The 22998-nt window shown below is 40.3% G+C and overlaps 1 protein-coding gene across 2 annotated transcripts; it reads left to right on the top strand.

The window, feature by feature from the left end:
- The first annotated feature begins 313 nt into the window (after window positions 1-313).
- On the top strand, window positions 314-22998 carry LOC309481745 (vascular endothelial growth factor receptor 2-like). 2 transcript variants are annotated; one of them, XM_082146791.1, is made up of 17 exons: window positions 314-563; window positions 2277-2373; window positions 2545-2759; window positions 3312-3433; window positions 4339-4507; window positions 4998-5134; window positions 6941-7133; window positions 7342-7459; window positions 12310-12482; window positions 12606-12762; window positions 14520-14634; window positions 15219-15327; window positions 15435-15779; window positions 15983-16129; window positions 16961-17092; window positions 18831-18937; window positions 21810-22998. In XM_082146791.1, the coding sequence occupies exons 1-17, from the start codon at window positions 500-502 to the stop codon at window positions 21867-21869; spliced, it is 2460 nt and encodes an 819-aa protein (XP_082002917.1). In that variant the 5' UTR covers window positions 314-499; the 3' UTR covers window positions 21870-22998. The 2 variants fall into 2 exon arrangements, with proteins under 2 accessions (XP_082002917.1, XP_082002916.1); XM_082146790.1 differs by lacking the exon at window positions 314-563 and having other exon boundaries at window positions 1074-2373.

Raw genomic sequence — 22998 nt, 5'->3', positions numbered from 1 at the left:
TAATTGAAGGGTTAGAACCAGGTTAGAACCCCCAACCCACCGTAATTCTCACCCCGGCATGAAAGGCATTTGTTTAGTGGAAATTGTGCATTTTCCATATCTTCACTTCTTTATTGAAGGTCCCCTATCGTAATTGATCTCTGATAAAGTGATTTAGACTGTTCTGAATCTCTATGTTCTTGGGACCTTCGGCCTCTGGAGTCTAGAACGGTCATATACTGTATTTGAGAAGCACATGTTGCGCGCGCTCCTCCCTCGTCTTCCTCCCAATTGAATCAGCGCACTTTAGTCACGCGCACATCTAGCGCACGAATCCATCAGTGAGCGCGCAACAGGTCCCAATCAGGGGAAAACTCAGAACAGCACAAGGATTTCTTTTCCTTTAAGGATTTTAAAAACCTATCTTAAAGTGCTCAACTGTGTCGTATAATCGTGATGAGGAGTTAAGGAGTCAGAATTTTGGTTTCATGCCGGGACGGTCCAACGTTACTGTCGGGCGATGGCAAAGACATCATATGTGGTTTCTCTCGTCGACATCCTCTTAACCATCAACTTGGTTATAGGTATGACATAAACATCTAATTAAATACACACATGCTCACGTCATCATTACCTTTCTCACCATTACATTCAACTCATTGTTAATTGGCTATTGAACACACTGTTTGCAGTTGCTGAGTTTCAGCTCAATAGGCATAATTATGCATTATAAAATCTCGTATTAAAATGTTAAGTGTAGGCCTACACCTGTTGTTGATTTTAAACAACTGTAGCAATGATTTTTTATCACTTTCTCCCGTAATTGTATCTGTAGTAAATAGTAGATATTTTTAGAGTAAAAAAATATATTAAAAAAAATTGTAAAGTAGTAACAGAGTTGTTTCAGTAGCCATTATAATATGTTTTTTATATTTATTTAAATTTTTTACATGAGATCTAGTGAGAGATTTTTGCTTTTAGAAAATTTAAGATTTTAGAATGCTTTCTTGCCCTTATCTTGTAAATCCTTCAATTCACTCTTATTCATCAGATACAATTAAGCCTTTGCCGCTATTGTTGTTTCAAATGTTTTCAGTGTCTGGCCATTTGATGTTAAAACAAACAGTTGAATAAGTAAGTCTCCATGGAGTGCATGTATTTTAGCATGATTGTGTGTGTCCATAAGAGTGTGTGTTCCCAGTTCTAGTTCCTCTGGAGCAGGAATCCCACCTCAGGTTTTGGTGCGTGGGGCCATTTAGCCTGGCCCCGGCCCATTTGCCCAGGCTTCCTGTTTTGACACATCCAGGCCTCTGTGCTGCACTTGCAGCTCCAGTGGAAAAATATCCCAGGGTCCCACATCACACTGCTCTATGCCATTCTGTGCTGTTCTACACGTCTATATCCCTTACTGTATATCTAATGTAAAACCAGGCCAAGCAACGGACAGGCATTCATGGTCCTCACCGCTCTTGTGCTCTCCTGATTGACTATTTGAATTATGCACAGAGACAAGCAGTGGTTTGACTGTTAGTTTGAGTGGCTGACCAGCACAATACATTTTTTGACTGCACTTTTTTCAGACATATATTTTTTGTGGTTTGTTGATAATGAAGCTGCATATTTAGCCTGATGGTCGAGCTAAAGCTGTCAAAATGGTCACTTTATGTGTGTTACAAGCATAAAGATAAAAAGATAAAAGGGAGTCGCTTTTAGATGAAGATGGAGATTAAGTTTGTTAATAAACTAAATTGTTCTGGGATTAATATTAACCATGTTAAAAGCACTAGGGAGATCCTAGGAAAGGCGCATGTTGTACTCCTCTTAAAGTTTATTTAGTCTTGATGTTAATGTGATATATTACAGCCATATTCTCAGTGGTTTATTGCTCTGAGGATGGCGGTCCTAGTGTCCAGTGTTTAGTTTTAATGTGAAATATTGTTATATGTTGTCTAGATTAAAATTTACACTGGATGTTTTGTGTCTTTCTTGGTTTAAGTTGGTTTAATAAAATAAGATAAACAGCAGAAATCTGGTAAAATTTGTTTCTTTATTGCACTTTATAGCATTATATTCGTATATTTTTCATTAATAAAAAAACATTTCATCCAAACTAAATAAGTTATTTGCATTAGTAATAAATTAGACCAGTCAGTGTAAGAGTATATGAATATCTTATCCACTAAAGTCATGATTTAAATCACTCAGTGATTTTAATTGTATGCGAGTATATCCATGTGATTATCAGCAGCTTATTCTTAAACTAAGCATTCTGGATGTATTTTTTATTTTTCTTGTAGCGATAGAGCTCAGGTTTGTGCCGGATCCTCCAACCTTAAACATCACTGAGAAAACTCTCAAAATCAATGCTTCAAATACACTGGAGCTCACGTGCAGGTAAGTGTTGCTTCTGGAGAAGAGCAGGTCTGTCTGTACTTTTTTCTCATAAGCTGGGTAAAGGGTGCTGCTTTTGTTAACTATTTGATTTGATGGTAAAAACAAAAAGTAAAGAATGTCATTTTTGTTAGAATACATTTCTGACACTAGTCTTTTCTACCTGTTACACAGGGGGCGGCAGATCCTGGAGTGGTCTACACCTCACAGCCAATCCCGTTCTGAGACCCGGCTCACCACATCAGACTGTAGTGGTGATGGACTATTCTGTAGCACTTTAACGCTCTCCAAAGCAGTAGCCAATGAGACGGGAGAGTACCGCTGCTTCTATAAAAGCCTGCCTATAGAAGATGGGAAGACTTCTGTAGCTGTATATGTCTTCATACAAGGTATGATTTTCATGTGTAATCTCGTTGGACAAATTTTCAACAAAAAGATGAGCACATTTTTCATAGTGTTCCCACTCTCTCTCTCACTGTCTTCCAGAGAGAATGGGAGAGAAAGTGGGAATGTTACAAAAATGTGTCCATCGCATACTTCCTTTGTTGTTTTCAGGATAACCTTCTGACCTCCTCATTCTTCATAACCTCTTCACTCTAGTGGCACCACCACATTTTACTTCCCCTTTTGACCTGTAAACTGTTTGTCCATACAGACAAAATGTATAGGAATTGTTTTGTTTTAAGTTGCTTGTTTTTAAGTGTTGGTAAGTGTACCTGTGGTTGTGTGCAAACTTGCACTGCATTTCATACCTATTCACATTTGATAATCAGGTTTCATAACTGTTTGTTAGTAGTGTCATATTTCTTATACTATCAAAAGAATGTATTAGTGATATGTCAAATTATGCTAGATTATGGCAACTTCATCTTTTCTGCGTGTGGTTTGTTAATATCTGGTTGTTGGTTAAGTATAAATACCAGACATGCCTATGTTTTTAGATTATCGGACGCCATTTGTCCGAATGGCTCAAGATTATGATGTGGTGTTCATTCGGAAGGGAGAACAGGTGGTCATTCCCTGTTTGGTATCTGTGGAGAACCTAAATGTCACACTGTATACAGTAAGTATTTCTACACACACATACCCTACACTGTAAAAAGTGGGGAGCTATTTCCATTTGATCTAACCCTAGATTTAGTTTTGTCGGTGTAATTTAATGTATTTAGGATGATTCAGTAATGTTAAATAATATTTGTGACTTAAAAACCATTTAGATGTTGTTATGTTGTATACATAACTTTGAGTGAGTTCAGCAAATATCATCCATATCATACAAACTACATTATTGTTCACAAGTTTGGGTTCTGTAAGATGTTTTAATTTTTTTAAAGAAGTCTCTTATGCGGCAAGGCTGCATTTATTTGATACAATAAAGCAGTAATATTGTGAAATAATAATACAATTTAAAATAACTGTTTTCTATTTTAATATATTTTCAAATGTAATTTATTCCTGTGATGGCAAAGCTGAATTTTTAGCATCATTACTCCAGTCTTCAGTGTCACATGATCCTTCAGAAATCATTCTAATATGCTGATTTTCTGCTCAAGAAACTCAATTATAATCAATGTTGAAAACTGTTGTGCTGCTTAATATGTTTGTGGAAACCATGATGCATTTTTTAATTCTTTGATGAATATAATTTTGTTTGTGACGGTGCCAAGGTTTTGCGTCCTTACTGAATAAAAGTACTTTTTTCCTTGAAAAAGAATCTAACTGACCCCAAACTTTTGAACAGTAGTGAACATTGTGAAAATAGCTTTTTATGGGAAGTTTTTTGTTTTCTTTTTCAAAATGATTTAAATGTAGCTATATGTATAGGTCTTTTCCTTTTGACTTCAGATCCATATATATATGAAATGTATGACTATAAAATATTTAGTGCTTACTTATCAAGATCCCTGTGTTGTGTGATTCGCTGCCGGTGATGTGATGTGAAGAATGCTTGTGGTGTCTGGCCAACAGAAGTATCCAGTAAAAGAACTGACCACTGATGGGATAGAGGTCATCTGGGATAGCAAGAAGGGTTTTATCCTGCCTAGTCATGTGGTCAGCTATGCTGGCGTGGTCTACTGCCAAACCATTATTCGAAACGAGACCTATCAGTCCTCACCTTACATTGTGGCTGTTGTAGGTAAGCAAAAAAAAAAAAGAAGAAAAGTTCATTTGGGCAGGTGCAGGTGAATGTTGCTTGAAGTACAGTAGGAGGCTTCACTGTAAAAAATTTCTAACCCTCCCAAATCAAAAATTTCAAGTGACCGATAACATCTACATTTTTCTATTGGCCCAAGTGAAATTCTTGTTGCAATAGTCTGTTAACATTGGCTCAATGAGAAATAATACGTCAGACTAATTGAAAAATGTAGATGTTATCGGTCACTTGAAATTTTTCACTTGGGGATGTAATTTTTTTTTACAGTGTTGTACATCTAACCTATCAGTTTTTTCAGTTTTGCAAGCATGTCAGAAATTGATCAAACTTTTGTTTTTGTGGAGGCGCGATTGCATGTTTCAGAATCATTTGTTGAGACTGTTGAACAGTCTGGTGTGAGATCAGCTGCCCTGGTCTCAAGAGAATAATGCTCCACCCGGCACGTCCCTTACACCCCTTCCCTCTTTCGCAGGATACAAGATCCATGACCTCACCCTGAGTCCAGCTCATGAGAGGCTGACGGTAGGGGAGAGGCTAATGTTGAACTGCACTGCTAACATCGAGCTCAATGTGGGAATCGACTTTCAGTGGACCTTCCCACATGAGAAGGTCAGTGACTTAGAGAAATGTTCAATACAAGTTAACCTCAGTCGGCACCATTTGTGGCATAATCTTGATTACCAAAGAAAAGAACTAGAACTTTTTTACTTGTCTCCTTCCTGTTCTCTACATAAGTTTCGCAATGTCCGGCGGTGGATAAACAGCCAGAAACAGTCTAAACAAAAATGTCTGCTATGTCTTTATTGACCTGTATTGACCCAAAACATCCTTTAAAATGTATCATCAGCCAATCTTTTGTGTGAATGTCAATAGCCGCATTACCCTTCAAATTGCGCAAATTGAAATTGCGAATTGAAAATACGCCCAATGGAAACACTTCAATTTCGCAAAAACTCCCATTTATCGCAAACAAGTTTTTACGCTCGCATGAGGTGGTTTTTCAGGCATTTCGAAAAAGAAATATTTCGCAAAACTGCAATAGAAACAGTTTTTGCACATTTGCAGGTCACCTGACGTAGATGACGTGGTGTGTTTGGACAGAATACGAGACAGAGTTCTTTATTAAATTCATAAAAGACAAAAGAATTACAGGAATAATGGATTCTAAACCTCAAATAAATGCCAGAATCAAGACCTCGAAGCAGATATGAGGGAGAAACACTCAGAAACACCTCATACTGTATGTGCTGCTCACAAGTATAATAAGGGTCGTTCCTTACCATTAATGCTTTGAGAACACACATACATCTCCTTTGATTAATAATAATGGCTAGTGCAGTGGCTGGGAAACCTACCAACGTCCGTTGCAATGGTTTTTGGAATGATTTTACTTATCGCGAGAAGAAAAAATTAAGTTTTAGTTGCATTAACATCGGTTAATGGAAACGCTGTCATTTCGAAATAGTTTTTTGTCAAATCTGTAATGGAAACGCGCCTAATATCTGGCTACTTAGTAGGGGTTACACAGACTAGTCGACTTTAATGCTCTGCCATTACGCTTTAAGCTTGATGTCGTCTAGTTGCTGATCGTGGCCTATAGAGGGCGCATCAGGATAAGAAATATTTGAAGTCCACTTTAATGCTCCGTTTCCAACAGTTAAAATGATAAATAAATGCATACTCCGAGAGCGCTCCACAAGACATGTTTGATTATACACGTGGATGCTCAAAATTTATCAGGTGAATGCACGTTTTAAACAGCTTATTGTACACACAAGTTAATCACCATTCTAAACTAATGCACTGAAGCTTTGTAACACACATACAGACAGTAGCTTGCACGTCACTTTCAGAACGCGTGCACACGGAAACATTAAGTAGCGGAGAAATGTATTGTCAACACTGTGATTTATCAGTAAAATAGCATATACTGTATTTCTTAGTAACTAAAACCCACAGCTTCACTATAAGTAGAAACGCTGCCAGGTAGAATTAATTCAAATGCAATCGCTCTCTCACTAATGCTGTGATAAAAATAAGCTGTTATATAGGAGCAATAGTCTTGTGGGCGGCGCTGTGTCATATGCCATAGCTGTGCACAAGGCAACACGCGTTCGAGTCTCAGCTCGAGGTTCAGGCTTATTTGTTCATTAATGACGTCATCAGCGACTAGACGACGTTGACTCGATTTTCATCACATAAATGTTGACTTTAAAAAAATCTAAAGTCATTCAACCCTTACTACTTAGTTATGCTGACATTTATGTTTTACTGAAGACACTTGAAGCATAAACTCAATTCAATTCAAATCCATCCAGTCCAGACCAGTTCAGCTGATTTTGTTGAAATGCAGTTACATAAATAACATCATGCATTTCTCTGGTGGATTTAAGTCGTCTCTCTCACCTCCTGCAGAGAAGTGTCAACAGCTCAATGCCAAGGTCACGCTATGAGACCAGGTCCTACAAGAAGAAGCTGTGGAACTCCTTAGAACTGTCCAATACGCTCATTGTAGAGAATGTGACCATAAATGACACAGGAGAGTACATATGTACAGCCTCTAATGGTCAGATGCACAAGATTGCCCGAGCATCCCTCATCATCTATGGTATGTACTTTCAGGAATAATCACTTAGCAACAAAAAAAAGCATTATATAATTTCAAACATTAGTGTTGCTGGCACACCAGTTATAAGTTGCTGGCATATGGTAGCATAAAGACCATATTACAATGGTAATTACCGTTTTACAATACAAATAATACAAAATACAATGTTTTAATAGCATTTGCTCTAACATATCGATTGATATTTCAGAGAAACCATTTATAGCGCTCAATGATCAGTTGTTGCAGACTGTGGAGGCAAATGCTGGCCAGGAAGAGGCAAAAATCGTTGTAATGTATTATGCTTATCCAGAGCCTTCTGTCAAGTGGTAAGTGGAGTGTTACTTGTGTGTATGTATGTACAGTATGTGTGTGTGTGTGTGTGTGTGTGTGTGTGTGCGTATATACTATATCGTCCCCTTGGAATTATAAGGTTCTATCTGACATTTTTGTCAAAATTTAGTTATTCACATATTCTTATTCTGTGACCACTTCTTTACATTATGTGATGTTATTTTTTAAGTTGTGTACATTTTGGAACTTTTTATTTAGAAAATAAAAAGGTTCTTTCTACACAGTCGAATGGAATGCAAAAACGTACTCGGTTACTTACGTAACCTCGGTTCTCTCTAGAAGAGTATCTTACGCTCGGGGAAAATCCCTTTTCCGTGAGATATTGAAGCCAAAAAATTATCCTTAATTTTGTATTATTGTAAAACGCGTTGCGGCAGCATACAGACATAGGCAAGACGGCTCGTGTGCCTATTGGCTGTTCTGCGGCAACTGCAGCAGCCTATCGAGCGAGGCGTAGCGTGACGTCAGACCCAATGAGGGTGCTTCGCGCCCACTGCGTCACGTCCCGCCGAAACGGGCGTGGCTTAGGCCTATAAATCCAGCTCGCAGGCAGCTCTACTAGAGAGAACCGAGGTTACGTTAGTAACCGAGTACGTTCTCTTACGAGAGGTCTCTCGTACTGCGTAAGTATCTTACGCTAGGGGACCCAATGTAAAACGCCGTGCGTGCTGGGATCTGACACCAAAAACCCAAGGGCGAAAGCCCGGGGTTCATATAGTGCATAATCACCAGGGGAACTCACAGGGAGTCCGGGAAGAGGGAGGGGCGGAGCTGCGCTCTTCCACATATAGCAGCGTCCCTCAGACGCAAAATACATCATACAGACAGGGCGGAGTACGGCCTGAACTGATGGAAAATTGTGGGTCTTATTCAATTGCCCATAAGCATTTTGCGGTCGATCAGTGAGCAGTGCTCATCGAGCAGTGCTCAGCAGACACAGTATCCTGAACCGATAGCATCAGAACAGACAGTACTGGTATATTTAGACCGACAACAGCCTGGCCTGTAAGGCGGGAACCTCTAGGTTATAAAACCTTATAAATGTAGACGGGGAGGCCCAGCCTGCCGCCATACATATATCTTGCAAGGAAATCCCACTTGACCAGGCCCACGATGAAGCCATGCTTCTCGTGGAGTGCGCTCTGACACCCAACGGGCACTGCATACCCTTGGAAGTGTACGCCAGCACAATGGCGTCAACTATCCATCTGGATAGGCTCTGTTTCGACGCGGCTAGTCCCTTGGAACGTCCGCTGAATGAAACAAAGAGCTGCTCCGTCTGTCTGAAGACAGATGAGCGAGACACATAAGCTCTTAATGCCCTGACTGGACAAAGGAAGCTCGCGTCTCCTTCCTCGTCAGAGACCGGACGGTGTGTTGAGGGATTTTGGAACATAACCGTGCTTAGGTTGGAGTATAACTCTTGAGTCATTAGGCCCAAACTCCATGCACGTCGCGCTTACTGAGAGCGCGTGTAAGTCCCCTATGCGCTTCACTGAAGTGAGAGCCAGAAGAAACACTGTCTTGAAAGACAGGTGTTTAAGATCAATCGTCTGTAAAGACTCGAATGGGTCACCTTTCATGGCCTCCAGTACCGTAGAAAGGTTCCATACAGGGACTGAGGGAGGTCTGGGAGGATTCAGTCTCTTAGCTCCTCTAAGGAAGCGGATGACTAAATCGTTCCTTCCTATTGACCGACCAAGCGTTGTTTTTGAGAACGCTGCTATGGCCGCCACATAAACTTTGAGCGTGGAAGGGGACCTGCCCTTGTCCAACAGCTCTTGTAGGAAGGAGAGAACCTCCGTCACCCCACAGTCTGGGGGCGACACGCCACGAGCTGTGCACCAGCTGGAGAACACTGACCATTTCGAGGAATAGAGACGTCGCGTAGACGGAGGTCTAGCCTGCGTGATCGTGTTTAACACTCCGCTTGGGAGGTCAGCGGGTACCCGTTGATGGCCCAAACATGAAGGGACCACAGCTCTGGGCGCGGATGCCAATTCGAGCCCTTGGCCTGAGAGAGGAGGTCCCTCCTCACTGGCACGGGCCATGGGGCAGTGCTCGCTAGCTGCATCAGAACCGGGAACCAGGGTTGGTTTTTCCAGAACGGCGCTACGAGTAGCACTGAGCATCCTTCTTCCCTGATCCGTTCTATCACCTGAGGCAGGAGAGAGACGTGAGGAAAGGCATAGAGCGGGTGGCGGGGCCATACATGAGCCAGCGCGTCCCTGCTCTTGGAGAAAAATTCCAGACAGTGAGCGTTTTCTTGAGACGCGAACAGGTCTACTTCTGCTCTGCCGAATTTCTTCCACAGCAGCTGGACTGTCTGTGGGTGTAGAGACCACTCGCCTGTCGGAACATTGATCCTGGACAGTCCTTCCGGTCCTATGTTTAAGAGCCCTGGCACATGCGCTGCTCTCAGCGAGACCAGGACGTGGTGTCCTCGTATTTGGGGACAAAAACGCGTCAGCGCGTTGTCTACTGCCAGTATTTCGAGGCAGTTTATGTGTAGAAGCTTCTCCCGTTCTGACCATTGGCCGAAGAACGGTCTGCCCTCGAGCAGCGCTCCCCATCCCGAGGTGGATGCGTCCGTAGACACTACCTTCACACTCGAGGAAGTCCCTAGGCTTACACCTGATTGGTACCAGTCGTTTGCTTTCCAAGGTTTCAGAGCTGCGATGCATTTCTGATTGACCTTGAGACGAAGCAGACCGGAAGCCCACGCTCGGCGCGGCACTCGCGCTTTCAGCCAGAACTGTAGCGGGCGCATGCGAAGCAAGCCCAGCTGAAGTACTGATGATGCTGAGGCCATGAGACCTAGCATCCTCTGAAATTTCTTGAGCGGGACAGATGCGCCGCAGCGGAAAGAGCTAGGGCAAAGCAGACAGTCCATCGGGCGGCCAGGGCAAAGCAGACAGTCCATCGGCCGGCCACGGCGGTGAAGACCCCTTGGGCGGCCACGGCGGTGAAGACCAGGGCGAAGACGACCCCTCGGGCGGCCACGGCGGTGAAGACCAGGGCGGTGAAGACCCCTCGGGCGGCCACGGCGGTGAAGACCCCTCGGGCGGCCACGGCGGTGAAGACCCCTCGGGCGGCCACGGCGGTGAAGACCCCTCGGGCGGCCACGGCGGAGACGACCAGGGCGGAACGGGAACAGACCCCGACTCCAGAACCGGAACAGGCACCGACACCGACACCGATCCTGCTGGCTCAGGAACAGGAACAGACACCGGCTCAGGCACAGGAACAGGAACAGACACCGGCTCAGGCTCCGGCTCAGGCACAGACACCACCGGCTCAGACACCACCGGCTCAGGAACAGACACCACCGGTTCAGACACCACCGGTTCAGGAACAGATACCACCGGCCCAGGAACAGACACCACCGGCTCAGGAACAGATACCACCGGCTCAGACACCACCGGTTCAGGAACAGATACCACCGGCTCAGACACCACCGACTCAGGAACAGATACCACCGACTCAGGCACAGGAACTGGCACCACCGACTCAGGCACTGGAACTGGCACCACCGACTCAGGCACTGGAACTGGCGCCACCGACTCAGGCACTGGAACTGGCGCCACCGACTCAGGCACTGGAACTGGCGCCACCGGCTCAGGCTCAGGAACAGACGCCACCGGCTCAGGCTCAGGAACAGACGCCACCGGCTCAGGCTCAGAAACAGACGCCACCGGCTCAGGCTCAGGAACAGACACTGGAACAGACCCAGTCTCTGGATTGGCCGAAGCTACGTGAACAGTCTTTGGACCGGCAGACCTCCTAAACCTCCTCCAAGCATGTAACACCGTCAATGAGTAGAAAAGGAAGACTACCTTCTTGACCGTGGCAGGAGAGATGACGGGTAGTTCTGGGATGGTCTCTGGGATAACAGCGGACTGCACTGGGACGGCTTCTGAAACAATCGCATGCTGTACAGGGACGGCCTCCAAAACGACCGCACGCTGCACAGGGACGGCCTCTGAAATGACCGCATGCTGCACAGGGACGGCCTCCAAAATGACAGAATGACTCGCAATGATGGCAGCCGCCGTCAGCGAGCGCGAGAGCTGCATGATCCTCACCCAGGCAGGAAACGCAGATAACGTGGCGGTCCCCGTCGCTGAGTGTGGCTCTGCACGAGCCGCAGGAAGGCATCTTTAAAAAGACGCAAGCTCTTTTAGACAGTGTGTGTCGCGGCGGCGAACACACACACAGCAGGTGAAGGCGATTGAAGGCGGCGCGGCCAGCGACTTCAGTGACGACTCGTCCCGCTGCTTCCTCAGACGGCGCGGCTTCTCTCCGGATCCAGCGATGCGTGTGCTTCGCTGAAGAGATGAAAAATCAGATATCAGCTGCCTGCGAGCTGGATTTATAGGCCTAAGCCACGCCCGTTTCGGCGGGACGTGACGCAGTGGGCGCGAAGCACCCTCATTGGGTCTGACGTCACGCTAGGCCTCGCTCGATAGGCTGCTGCAGTTGCCGCAGAACAGCCAATGGGCACACGAGCCGTCTTGCCTATGTCTGTATGCTGCTGCAACGCGTTTTACAATAATACAAAATTAAGGATAATTTTTTGGCTTCAATATCTCGCGGAAAAGGGATTTTCCCCGAGCGTAAGATACTTACGCAGTACGAGAGACCTCTCGTAAGAGAACTTTAAAGCTCAATATCTCAAAACTGCTCAGAACCCAGATAGAACCTTATAATTCCAAGGGGACGATATACAGTATATATATATAGTGCCTATAAAGAATAGATAAGAACTGTCTGTGCTGGTCAGACTGAACTTGCATTAAGCTTTCTTTCGCTCTTGACCATCCAGGTATAAGAATGATCAGCTGATAGTGTGGAAGGATGAGTACAGGATGAAGCCTAACAGAGGATCTCTCACTATATATGGTGTTATAGAGAAGGATGCTGGGAATTATACTGTTGTCTTAACAAATAAGATTACCAAGGAGGAGCAGAAAAGAACATTTCAACTATTGGTTCATGGTAATGAATCTCTTCTCTTCTCTTCTCTTCTCTTCTCTTCTCTTCTCTTCTCTTCTCTTCTCTTCTCTTCTCTTCTGACTTGACTTGACTTGACTGTATTAACTTGTGGATTTATATGTTCAGTTCCCCCTAAGATCTTTGAGAAGGAAGTGCCGTTGGATCGTGATGTCCATATGTACGGCAGTAGTCCTACACTCAGATGCACTGTTAGCGGAGGATCCAGCCCTGTCACAATAAAATGGCAGTGGATGCCCAGAGAGGACTGCCCAATCAGATTTCTGTAAGTAATATGCCACATGATTTGATGCTGTTTTCTTGTTTTGATTCAAATGTAACCTTTATAATACAGCTAAGAATTTAGACTGTCAAAATAAGTTTTGTCAGATAATGTTAGATAAATCTGCTTCATGTGGTAACATCTAAATTAACTGGTCAAAATATTACTGAATATAACTCAATTAACATGACTAAATTAGGTTAGACAAATGAAAGTCATTTTAAGGTTATGAAGTACGTAAAAAATTATTCCTAAGATATCAGTTGCACATCATATCACATTTTACAGTGGATGTAATTTTTTAAAATAAGTTTTACCAACATTTTATTTTTTGCTTCAATGCAAAGTGCTTATTTAATCTTTAATCACATTGTATTATATTATAATATCTAATATAAAAAATATCTAACACACACAAAAAAAATACAGAGTGGCATCGTGTATTTACATAAGGCATAACATACCTAAACATATGTAGAGTATGTTTCTTGTTCTCTCGTTTCTTTACATTTCTGCATTTTCATATCTACTCTGCGTCTATAGTACTGTAAATATTGTGTTTCTTAAACGACAAATTGTTCGGGATATTCCTCATTTGTACTTTCCTTGATGAAATGCAATCCAAATGCTGAAACACATAGATCACAACAAAAACTGAATTTCCATGGCCCCAAAAACATTTACCTGTAGCAAAACCTGTCATTCAGAAAGAAAGCTAGAAAGAAAGCTATAAATTAAAAGTTTCTTCCTGTATTTGTATGGGAAAGTCATTTACCTTGTTTATGTTGATGACAATATCGTTAGTCATTGTTTTTGCTGACAAAATATGCATTGAATAAAAATGTTTGCATCTTTCATTGCAGCTTTTATGTGACCTATTTTTGTGTTTGTCTTTTTGGCAACACTTTCTTTTAAGGTGACATTGTTACATGTTACTACAACCCTAACCGTAATGCTGTAGTAAGTACATGAAGTTAATTCATATTTCTCAGTACTTATTTACTGTAAGTACTTATTTAGATCTGAGAACAGTAATGGGATGGTCTAAATTTAGACCGTTAATAATAGATGCATTGTTGTTTAGGATCCAGTTTAATGTTTTTCCGTTTTTCCTGTTCCTGCTGGAAATGTGTAGATAAATATATGTTTATTTTTCGTTTTCTCTTTTGAGATATGGATCCTCAATTGTAAAATGTTAATATAAAATGCTTGTTTTTCCATAATTTTAAGTTTTTTAATTGTAACATTTATTTATTTTATTACATATTTTTTGTGGAAGTGGTCATACATTTTTTTTCAGGATCCTTTAATGAATAAAAAGTTAACAGAAAGAACAGCTTTAATTTTTTTATATATATATTTTTTTTTATATTATACACGCCTTTATTGTCACTTTTGATACATTTAATGCATCCTTGCTGAATAAAAGTTAATTTCTTTAAAAAAAAATCTTAGTGACCCCAAAACTTTTGAACGGTAATATTTACATTTGTGCATTTAAGAGATCATTTTATCCAAAGTGACTTACATTAGAAGACCATTAAGCAATTCTTCACAGAGCCAACAATATTGATACTACACTATTCAATAGTGTGCAATATTTTAAATGTGTTTTGCAGACCTGGAAAACATGAACATTTACAAAGTATTTCAAAGTAATTTATACATTTTTAAATAATAATAATTGTATATTATTATTGTTGTGACAAAAAAAAATCTAAATAATAAATAACTTTGAATGTTTTATCTTTTACTCTCAGACCAAAGTCAGACCAGAGTGTGGTGAACTGTGACAAGTGGAGGGAGATATCAAACAACAACACAGGGAAGAATCCCATCATCAGCCCCACATCTGTCATTGAACGCTCTCTGAAGGTAAACCAGAACTGTGCTGTGTTTAGCTCAGCCTTCGAACGTGCAAAGAAAATAAATAAAATAAATAAATTGTAAGCATAATATATACAGTTGGTTCGTAATGTCTGAGACTGGGATTCAAAATCTAATTTAAACCTGGTAATAAACCTGAAAAAAAGATGTAAAGGAAACAAAAAATATTTAAGATCCATGCACTATTTCTAGGTCACTAATTAAATAAGCAAATGTTTTCTGCTTTGTACATACAGTCAGTTGTATTTGCTTCTATTGAACCTCAATATGCTCTTTGGAAATACTCAAATCATGCTGGAGAACATGATCATCAGGTTTTATTCAAACTTGTTGAGTTCACGCAGCGCGAGTACAGCTGTCATTAAAGCAAAAAGACAAACCAAATACGAAGACATTTCAAAATGATGTATGAAATTATTGTTTTAAATAATTTTTCTGATTTTTAATGAAAATGCAAAAGGGGTCCGAGACTTTTGGACCCCACTGGTGGTTAATCTTGGTGAATCTGGTTATAATTATATTTTTTTAAATCATCCACTGCCTGTTTTGGTGTACTGTGTGTTCTCACATAGACCATCAGCTCATTGAAGATCCAGAAAGCAGTTGATCATGCCCTCTACAGGTGCCTTGCCACCAATAAGATGGGAGAAGAAGAGCGAGTCATTGTATTTCAAGTAACTCGTGAGTGCTTCCAAACCAGAGACATTCTCCACTGTACATCCCAAATGAACCTATTGCAATTGAAGTGATCAAATCTGAACTTTTCGTTATTTTTGTCATCTTCACAGGTTTCCTCAATCTAAGCGTGCTTCCCTCCAGCAGCCCTATTGAGGGAGAGGACGTGGTAATGCGCTGTGTAGCCGACCGACTGCTGTACTCTAACTTACGTTGGTATCGGGTAACAAACGTAGCCAACCCTGATGCCCTTCCAGCGGCCATGCCTTGTGAGATCCTCACCCTGTCACCTTTCCACCAGCCCAATGTCACCATATCAGGCCTGCAGGGCACCAATGCAACACTGGACCTGCCCATACCCAATGCCACTTTGATGGACCAAGGCCTGTACGCTTGCCAAGTGGAAAACGTGGGCACCAGTGAGAGAAACTGCTTGCTTCACAACCTCAAGCTCAGAGGTTAGTCGATAGCTTTACATAGTGTTCAGGAAACGTGTTTAAAAACAGTCATTATTTGTGTCGTTTAATTAGTTTGGTGATAAAATTACACACTTAATCGACTAAATTTAATTCCTGCTTGCTTCAGTTTGGTTGTTCAGATGGGATATATTGCAGAAATCATGTGCAAGCTTGAATGTACATCAGTTTATATCTTTCCGCAGCTCTTGAGATGTCAAGAATTGTGACCAATCTGACTAACCAGAGAGTGAATGTGAGTGACTCTACCACTCTAGAGTGTGAGGTGACCGGCACACCAACCCCTACTGTAGTTTGGACTAAAGACAACCAGACCGTCATGGAGGGATCAGGTGCGCAAAATAAAACGTCTGTAAATGTACAAAAAAATTATAGGTGTAAGAATAAACTACCCTCTCTATATCCACAGTATTGTCCTGAAGAGTAGGACAATTCTCTTAAGGCTGGAATACACTACACAGAATTTTGGCCCCGATTTGCTGTGCTATTATAATGCTATATAAATAAAACTAAAATAACACTGTGGATGAGTCGACACTAGTTGCCAAAGGCCAGAGCCAGTCTGCAGATTTTGAACAGGCGGAGTTGACTGATTTCACAGAAAATCACGTATTTTATGATGGGTAGACACTATTTTTAATCTCCAGTCTATGAATCCATACAGTTGGAGGATATAAGACATGTTTGATCTTTTGTTAGGATTTTAAACACAGTTTTCATTTGTCATGCATCTCCTTACACTCAGGCGTATGTTTCTGCGTGAGTTCGCTGTGTTAGGGACGACTTTAAAGTCTGATAGTGTGTGATCTTCTGCCTTTTTTTAGTGTATGATGCCCAGTTTTTCTCTGTAACCATTTACAAAATCGATAAGTGTACGATCCTTAGAGTTTTAAAATCAGTTCATACATGTAGTGTATTCCATCCTTTAGTTTGCTTCTCAGATCTGTTTCACATGTTGAAGGCAAATCTGATTTAAAATACAATTTTAGTTTGACCGCTATTCTAAGGCTTGAGTCATTTATTCGTTTATTGTTAAGTTACACTGAATCTCATCATAAAATCAGTTTGGTGTTAATGTGTGCTTTACAGAAAATAAATTATCGTCTGAAACTGTCTCTGAGGGGTGACTAGTTTAGTGACTTTTCATGCTTTTCTGTTGTCAGGTGTGATTCTGAAGAGGTCAAATCGTGTCTTGACCATCCAACGGGTGAAAAAAGAGGACAGTGGTCTTTACATATGTACAGCCTGTAACCAGCTGGGCTGTGACTATGACGAGGCTCATATCACTGTGGATGGTGAGTCTGTAGACAATGCTCACTGCTTGATTTATTTAATTTTTTATTGTTGAAGATAGGGCAGTTAGGACATATACATTTTTTCTGTAAAGTTGTGCAGAATTTTATTATAATTTATTTTTGGAATATTACAATTTCCCCCTTATGTCTAACACTAATAGATCTTGATATTATGATTTAGTCTTTATCTTTACGAATATATAAATGGTAGTAATTTTTGCCACATATACACTACTGTTCAAAAGTTGGGGGTCATAACATTTTTTAAATGTTTTTGCAGGAAGTCTCTCATGCTCACTAAACATCCATTCACACAGAACGTTTTGCATTCCACTGCGCTGCTTTTCCATTGTTTTTCTATGTAAACATGTAGACACGTTTGACCATTGCGCCCGTGTCTTGCATCTCACGCATGAAACGCCATTCTAAAAAACGGTGTTAAAAGAACGTTTTTTTAAATGTCTCAAGAGTGCATTTTTTTTCCCATTCCACTGACCTGCGACTCGCGTTTTTACCCACAAAAACGTGTTCTATGTAAATGGTCCATGGCTGCATTTATTTGCTAAAAAAAACAACAACAGTAAAACAGTTATATTAAATAGTATGTTAAAATAACGTTTTTCTATTTTAACATATTTTAAAATGTAATTTATTTCTGAGATGGCAAAGCAGAATTTTCAGCATCATTAGTCCAGTCTTCAATGTCACATGATCCTTCAGAAATCATTGTAATATGCTGATTTGCTGCTCAATAAACATTCATTATTATCATCATTGTTGAAAACAGTTGTGCTGCTTAATATTTTTATGGAAACAGTGCTACATTTTCCCCCCTCTGGATTCTTTGATGAATTGAAAGGTAAAAAAAAAAACATTTATTTGAAATTGAAATCTTTTGTAACGTTATAAGTGTTACTTTTGATCAATTTTAATTAAAAAAGTATTAATTTCTTAAAAATATATATATATTATTGACCCCCAAACATTTAAATGGTAGTGCAAATGTTTCTTATACCAAAACATGGCAGGTAGAAATTCATAGTTTGTCAGTTTTGAAGGGAGGTGTGTTAACTATTATCCCATTTTAAGAGCAGACGTTCAGAGACGTGTCATGGGTGTGAGGCAAGCTCAGTCTCCCACTGACTTTTATCCTCATTGAGATTTTGTTTTAATCAAGACCCTGTGGCAAAAATAGCTCTCTTTTTAGTCATCATTTAATCATCAACGAACACCACTAACCACTCGGTGAGTTGCACAGTTTTGAAAACGAACGTTAAGGGTTGTTTTAAGGACATGTTCGTGCATGTCCATAGACAGCCGTCAAAATTTCTGTGTCCACCACTCTAGTTCATCCATAACAAACTACAAAATAGACTCAAGGTGTTAAATACCGTAATTATCCTTTAATATAAAACTAAGAAGCATTTTTCCAGTTTCTCTCCAAAATAAAAAATTTATCTGGTTAAATCATCTGGTTAAATAAAAATGTTCTAATATTTTTTTTGCCCAAGTATCAAACCGGCACACAAATATGCAAATTCATGTCATATATTCACTATTAATATTTATTAAAATATCTGTCTGTCTGTCGATGGGTCAGTCTAGTCCGTGCGTCTAAAGTTCTATCTATCGGTGTCGTTCGTTCTATTTATCATTCTATTTAGGTTGTTTTGGTTAAATCTTTTTTTAAATGTCTTTGTGTGTCATCTTTGTTTGTGATTTCTTATTGATCCCACAGGTGCAGAAGATAATATGAACTTGGCATTGATCATGCCTATTGGTGCCGTTGTCATCGCCATGTTCCTCTGGCTCCTCATCGTCTTTGTCATCTGCAACAGGAAGCGGGTAACATTCCATCAATTTCCCTTTTCCTTGTTTTCTCCCACTCTCTCATTTACACGCACAGGCGCTCTCTCCGCTCTCCTCTGACTGATCAGATCTGACTACCCTGACTTGGCTTAAGCCATCTCTATTGTATGCTCTGCCCACATTCTGCAAAGAGCATTTCTTTATTGTGGAAATAAAAGTGACGGACAAATAAATCTGCAAAAACAACCCCTTTCTGCTATTATCATTATTATGGCTATTATGACAAAACAGCTCTGTCAACGTCTGTAACAGAGCCATAATAATATTTTAATGTAAGAATAAGTTATTGTGTAATGTAGGAATAATAATGTAGCTGTAGCATACCCTTATCCAAGTGCTCATAGTAATTATCCATTGTTGGCTCAGAGGCTATTTTCACACAGGGGGCGGAGCTTCAACAGCTTTTGTCCTTTTACCTCACACAGACTTAAAATTTCAAACACTTTTAGCCTTTTATGTCCAAACCAGAGTCAGACAATGATGGAGAGACTTGACAACATGTAGAATGCAACAGGACTTTTCTGAATGGTTAGTTGGTGAATTTATGTAGCTTATGTGTAGTTATCTTCTAGTCATTGATTAGCATATTCTGTCATGATAATCTATAAATCGCGTTCCCGGGGGCGGGGTTTATGTAAATTTTAGGGTTGGTGATGTCACTAACCCAGGAGGAATGTCGTGTAGTGCCTACCAGCCGTTTGTTGTAGTCCTTAAAAAGCAATTTCTTTAAAAGAAAATATCCCCCTTTGCGTTGAACTTTGAGCATTGTAACTTTGCAGGTGTTGTTTATGCTCAAACAGCAACATTACACACTAAAGTTAGAAAAGTGAAATCATAATCAACCACCCCTTTAAAGTCCCCGTGAACCGGAAGTTGCAAACGACTTTTTCTCCAGTGTTGTGATGTATTTCTAAGTGAAATGGAATATTGAACAGAGGGCAGGGTTTTACTTTAGCGCTCCTCTTCTCCATCCATTCACAGTGGTACTCGGGGAGATGCAGAACAAGAATCTGGTGAAGTTTTTAGAAAACAATTTTATTTTATTTATTTTATTATAATTTTTTTAAAATATGTCTACCGACACCAAGCGCACACCTTTAGCCTACCACGCAACCTCGTGTAGACGTGCAATATATTTTTAAGCGTAGATGATGTGACCGGGAGGGGACATGTTCGGTTCTCTTAGTTTTGTCGTGGCCACAACATATAAACTCATGGGAACGTGATAATATGTTGTTGCAACGATATATTTATTCATGGGAACGTCATATTAAATCGTGGGAACGTGATAATAAATCATGGCCACGAGATCATATTGTTGAGGTAACGACATCATTATGTAGTGGCCACGCAATGTAAAGTCGTGTCCTCGAGATCATATGTTGAGGGAACGATATATTTTTCTCATGGCCATGACTTCATATTTTGAGAGAACGACATCTATTTCTCGTAGCCACAAGTTATGTTGAAGGTACCACACCGGTCAATACTGTAACCATAAACAGCAGTCGGAGATGGAGATGACTGATGAAATAACATTTTACTTTGAAATAGGAATGTCATATAAAGATATAGTGCAGTCTCTGGCATTAAGTACGTAAGTAAAGACACCTGTAGCGCATTCTTAAGTTGAATGGGCTTTTTCGTCTGAGATTTGCTGGCTTGGATGAAATACTCGGGTCACGAATAAAGTCCCGTTTAAGGCAGTAAACCAAAACAAATTATGAGAAACTTAAATTAACAAATAACAAAGTAGTTAAGTCCAGAGTCAACACAGCCGTCTACCAGGACATTTTAGAGCACTTCATGCTTCCTTCAGCAGACAAGCTTTATGGAGATGCTGACTTCATTTTCCACCAGGACTTGGTATCTGCCCACACTGCCAAAAGAACCAAAACCTGGTTCAATGACCATGGGATTACTGTGCTTGATTGGCCAGCAAACTCGGACCTTAACCCCATAGAGAATCTATGGGGCATTGCCAAGAGAAAAATGAGAGACATGAGACAGAACAATGCAGAAGAGCTGAAGGGCGCTATTGAAGCATCCTGGTCTTCCATAACACCTCAGCAGTGCCACAGGGCGATAGCATCCATGCCACTCCGCATTGAGGCAGTAATTCATGCAAAGGGCCCAAACCAAGTACTGAGTACATATGCATGATTATATTTTTCAGAGGGCTGACATTTCTGTATTTAAAATCCTTTTTTTTAAATTGATTTTATGTAATATTCAAATTTTCTGAGATTTTGAATTTGGAGTTTTCATAAGCTGTAAGCCATAATCATCAAACTTATAACAAATAAAGGCTTGAAATTTCTCACTTTGCATGAAATGAGTCTATATAATATATTAGTTTCACATTTTAACCTTTTCACACGTAAGTTTAAAATATTCTTGCTGACCCCTGTTGTGACGAATTCCGACTCCCTGCCAGAATCTGACTGCCCTCGCGTGCACATGACGTCAATTCGTGCCGCCAGCTGCGAAAACAGACAGGCATCAGATAGCATAAGAAATTACATGATAGCAATTTGTGTGTTGATCTTTGATCATGTATTTATTAGTTATTTGTCTTTGATCATGTATTTGACCAAACTTTTTTGATCTTTTGATGAATATAAGATTTTTTGCTTATATTGTATTTTTAATACAGTATTATAAAACATTGTTTTTTGAAACACTACAGTGTTTTTTGTAGTAAAACAATGGTTTAGTTTCGTAAGGGTTGCCTACATCTAAACATGAACATCACTACTAAAGGGATGCAGACAAATTTGTCATTTGACTTATACTCCCTTATGTAAAATACTTATTATTGAATATGAACACTTGTGCTTTTTTGCAGGTACTCTACAGGATGAGATGTGTCTCCAGAATGAGTTTTATGGGTCTCCGACCCAGCTAAAGTGATATCACTGTGGGGGGTGTGAATTCAGCTGTGCTGCCAAAATCATACCTCCCTTATGTAAAATACTTATTATTGAATATGAACACTTGTGCTTTTTTGCAGGTACTCTACAGGATAAGATGCGTCTCCAGAATGAGTTTTATGGGTCTCTGACCCAGCTAAAGTGATATCAGTGTGGGGGGTGTGAATTCAGCAGTGCTGCCAAAATCATACTCCCTTATGTAAAATACTTATTATTGAATATGAACACTTGTGCTTTTTTCTAGGTAGTCTTTAGGATGAGATGTGTCTCCAGAATGAATTTTATGGGTCTCTGACCAGCTAAAGTGATATCAGTGTGGGGGGTGTGAATTCAGCAGTGCTGCCAAAATCATACTCCCTTATGTAAAATACTTATTATTGAATTTAAATTAATCCATTTTTCTTTTTCTTTTTTTGCTAACCTAAAATAAATAAATAAATAAATACTAGGACAAATGCTAGACAACTTAAGGCCCATTACACTTTTCACACTTATCCAACTCCAACTAACTCCAAATAAAACTCCATTTGTTGGATCAGTGTAAAGTAGATTTTACAGGGCAGGAAGTGAGACCTCAGTATCAGACTGGGTACCACCGAACCCCATCTACTCTCATTCTGAGGTTCAGGCCAGAGCAACTATAAAACTCACAAGGACATACAGTTGTGGCATGTGATTGACTGGTCATGCATGAGCATTGACACGTCTGACTCCTCCACTGCAGCACACCTTACCAGTCATGATGTTGCCATCACCAGACTACTCATGTGACTGCATGGAACTTGACTATTGACTAACCAAAACTCTTTTTAGTGTATAGTGTGTATGTTCATGTTAACTGTCTATGATTTAACATATCAGTTTTTCAGATTTCTTTTTACAAATTGTTACTCAGTTGTTGTTTAAATTAGACATCAGATATTTTACACCTTATTACATATCAGATAACATTCTACCATACATAGTTCACTTGTATTTTCAGTACTTTCAATACTCCATATTTACCATCCTTGTGCATTGAAGTACTCTTTAGCAGTTTCATTGTATTGTATTGTATTGTATTTGTATTTGTATTAGTATTGAAGTATCTTTTGTTAATAAAAT

The sequence above is a fragment of the Leuciscus leuciscus genome (genome assembly GCF_965113295.1).
Source record: "Leuciscus leuciscus genome assembly, chromosome: 19".
Classification (NCBI taxonomy): domain Eukaryota; kingdom Metazoa; phylum Chordata; class Actinopteri; order Cypriniformes; family Leuciscidae; genus Leuciscus; species Leuciscus leuciscus.
This window is presented reverse-complemented; position numbering and strand designations above follow the sequence as displayed.

Excerpts from the sequence above, each read along its gene's own strand:
- LOC309481745 (XM_082146790.1), top strand. The coding sequence starts at position 2,198 with ATGCGAGTATATCCATGTGATTATCAGCAGCTTATTCTTAAACTAAGC. Across the intron at positions 2,374-2,544 it reads ACACTGGAGCTCACGTGCAG|GGGGCGGCAGATCCTGGAGT; the intron begins GTAAGTGTTGCT and ends CCTGTTACACAG. Across the intron at positions 5,135-6,940 it reads GGACCTTCCCACATGAGAAG|AGAAGTGTCAACAGCTCAAT; the intron begins GTCAGTGACTTA and ends CACCTCCTGCAG.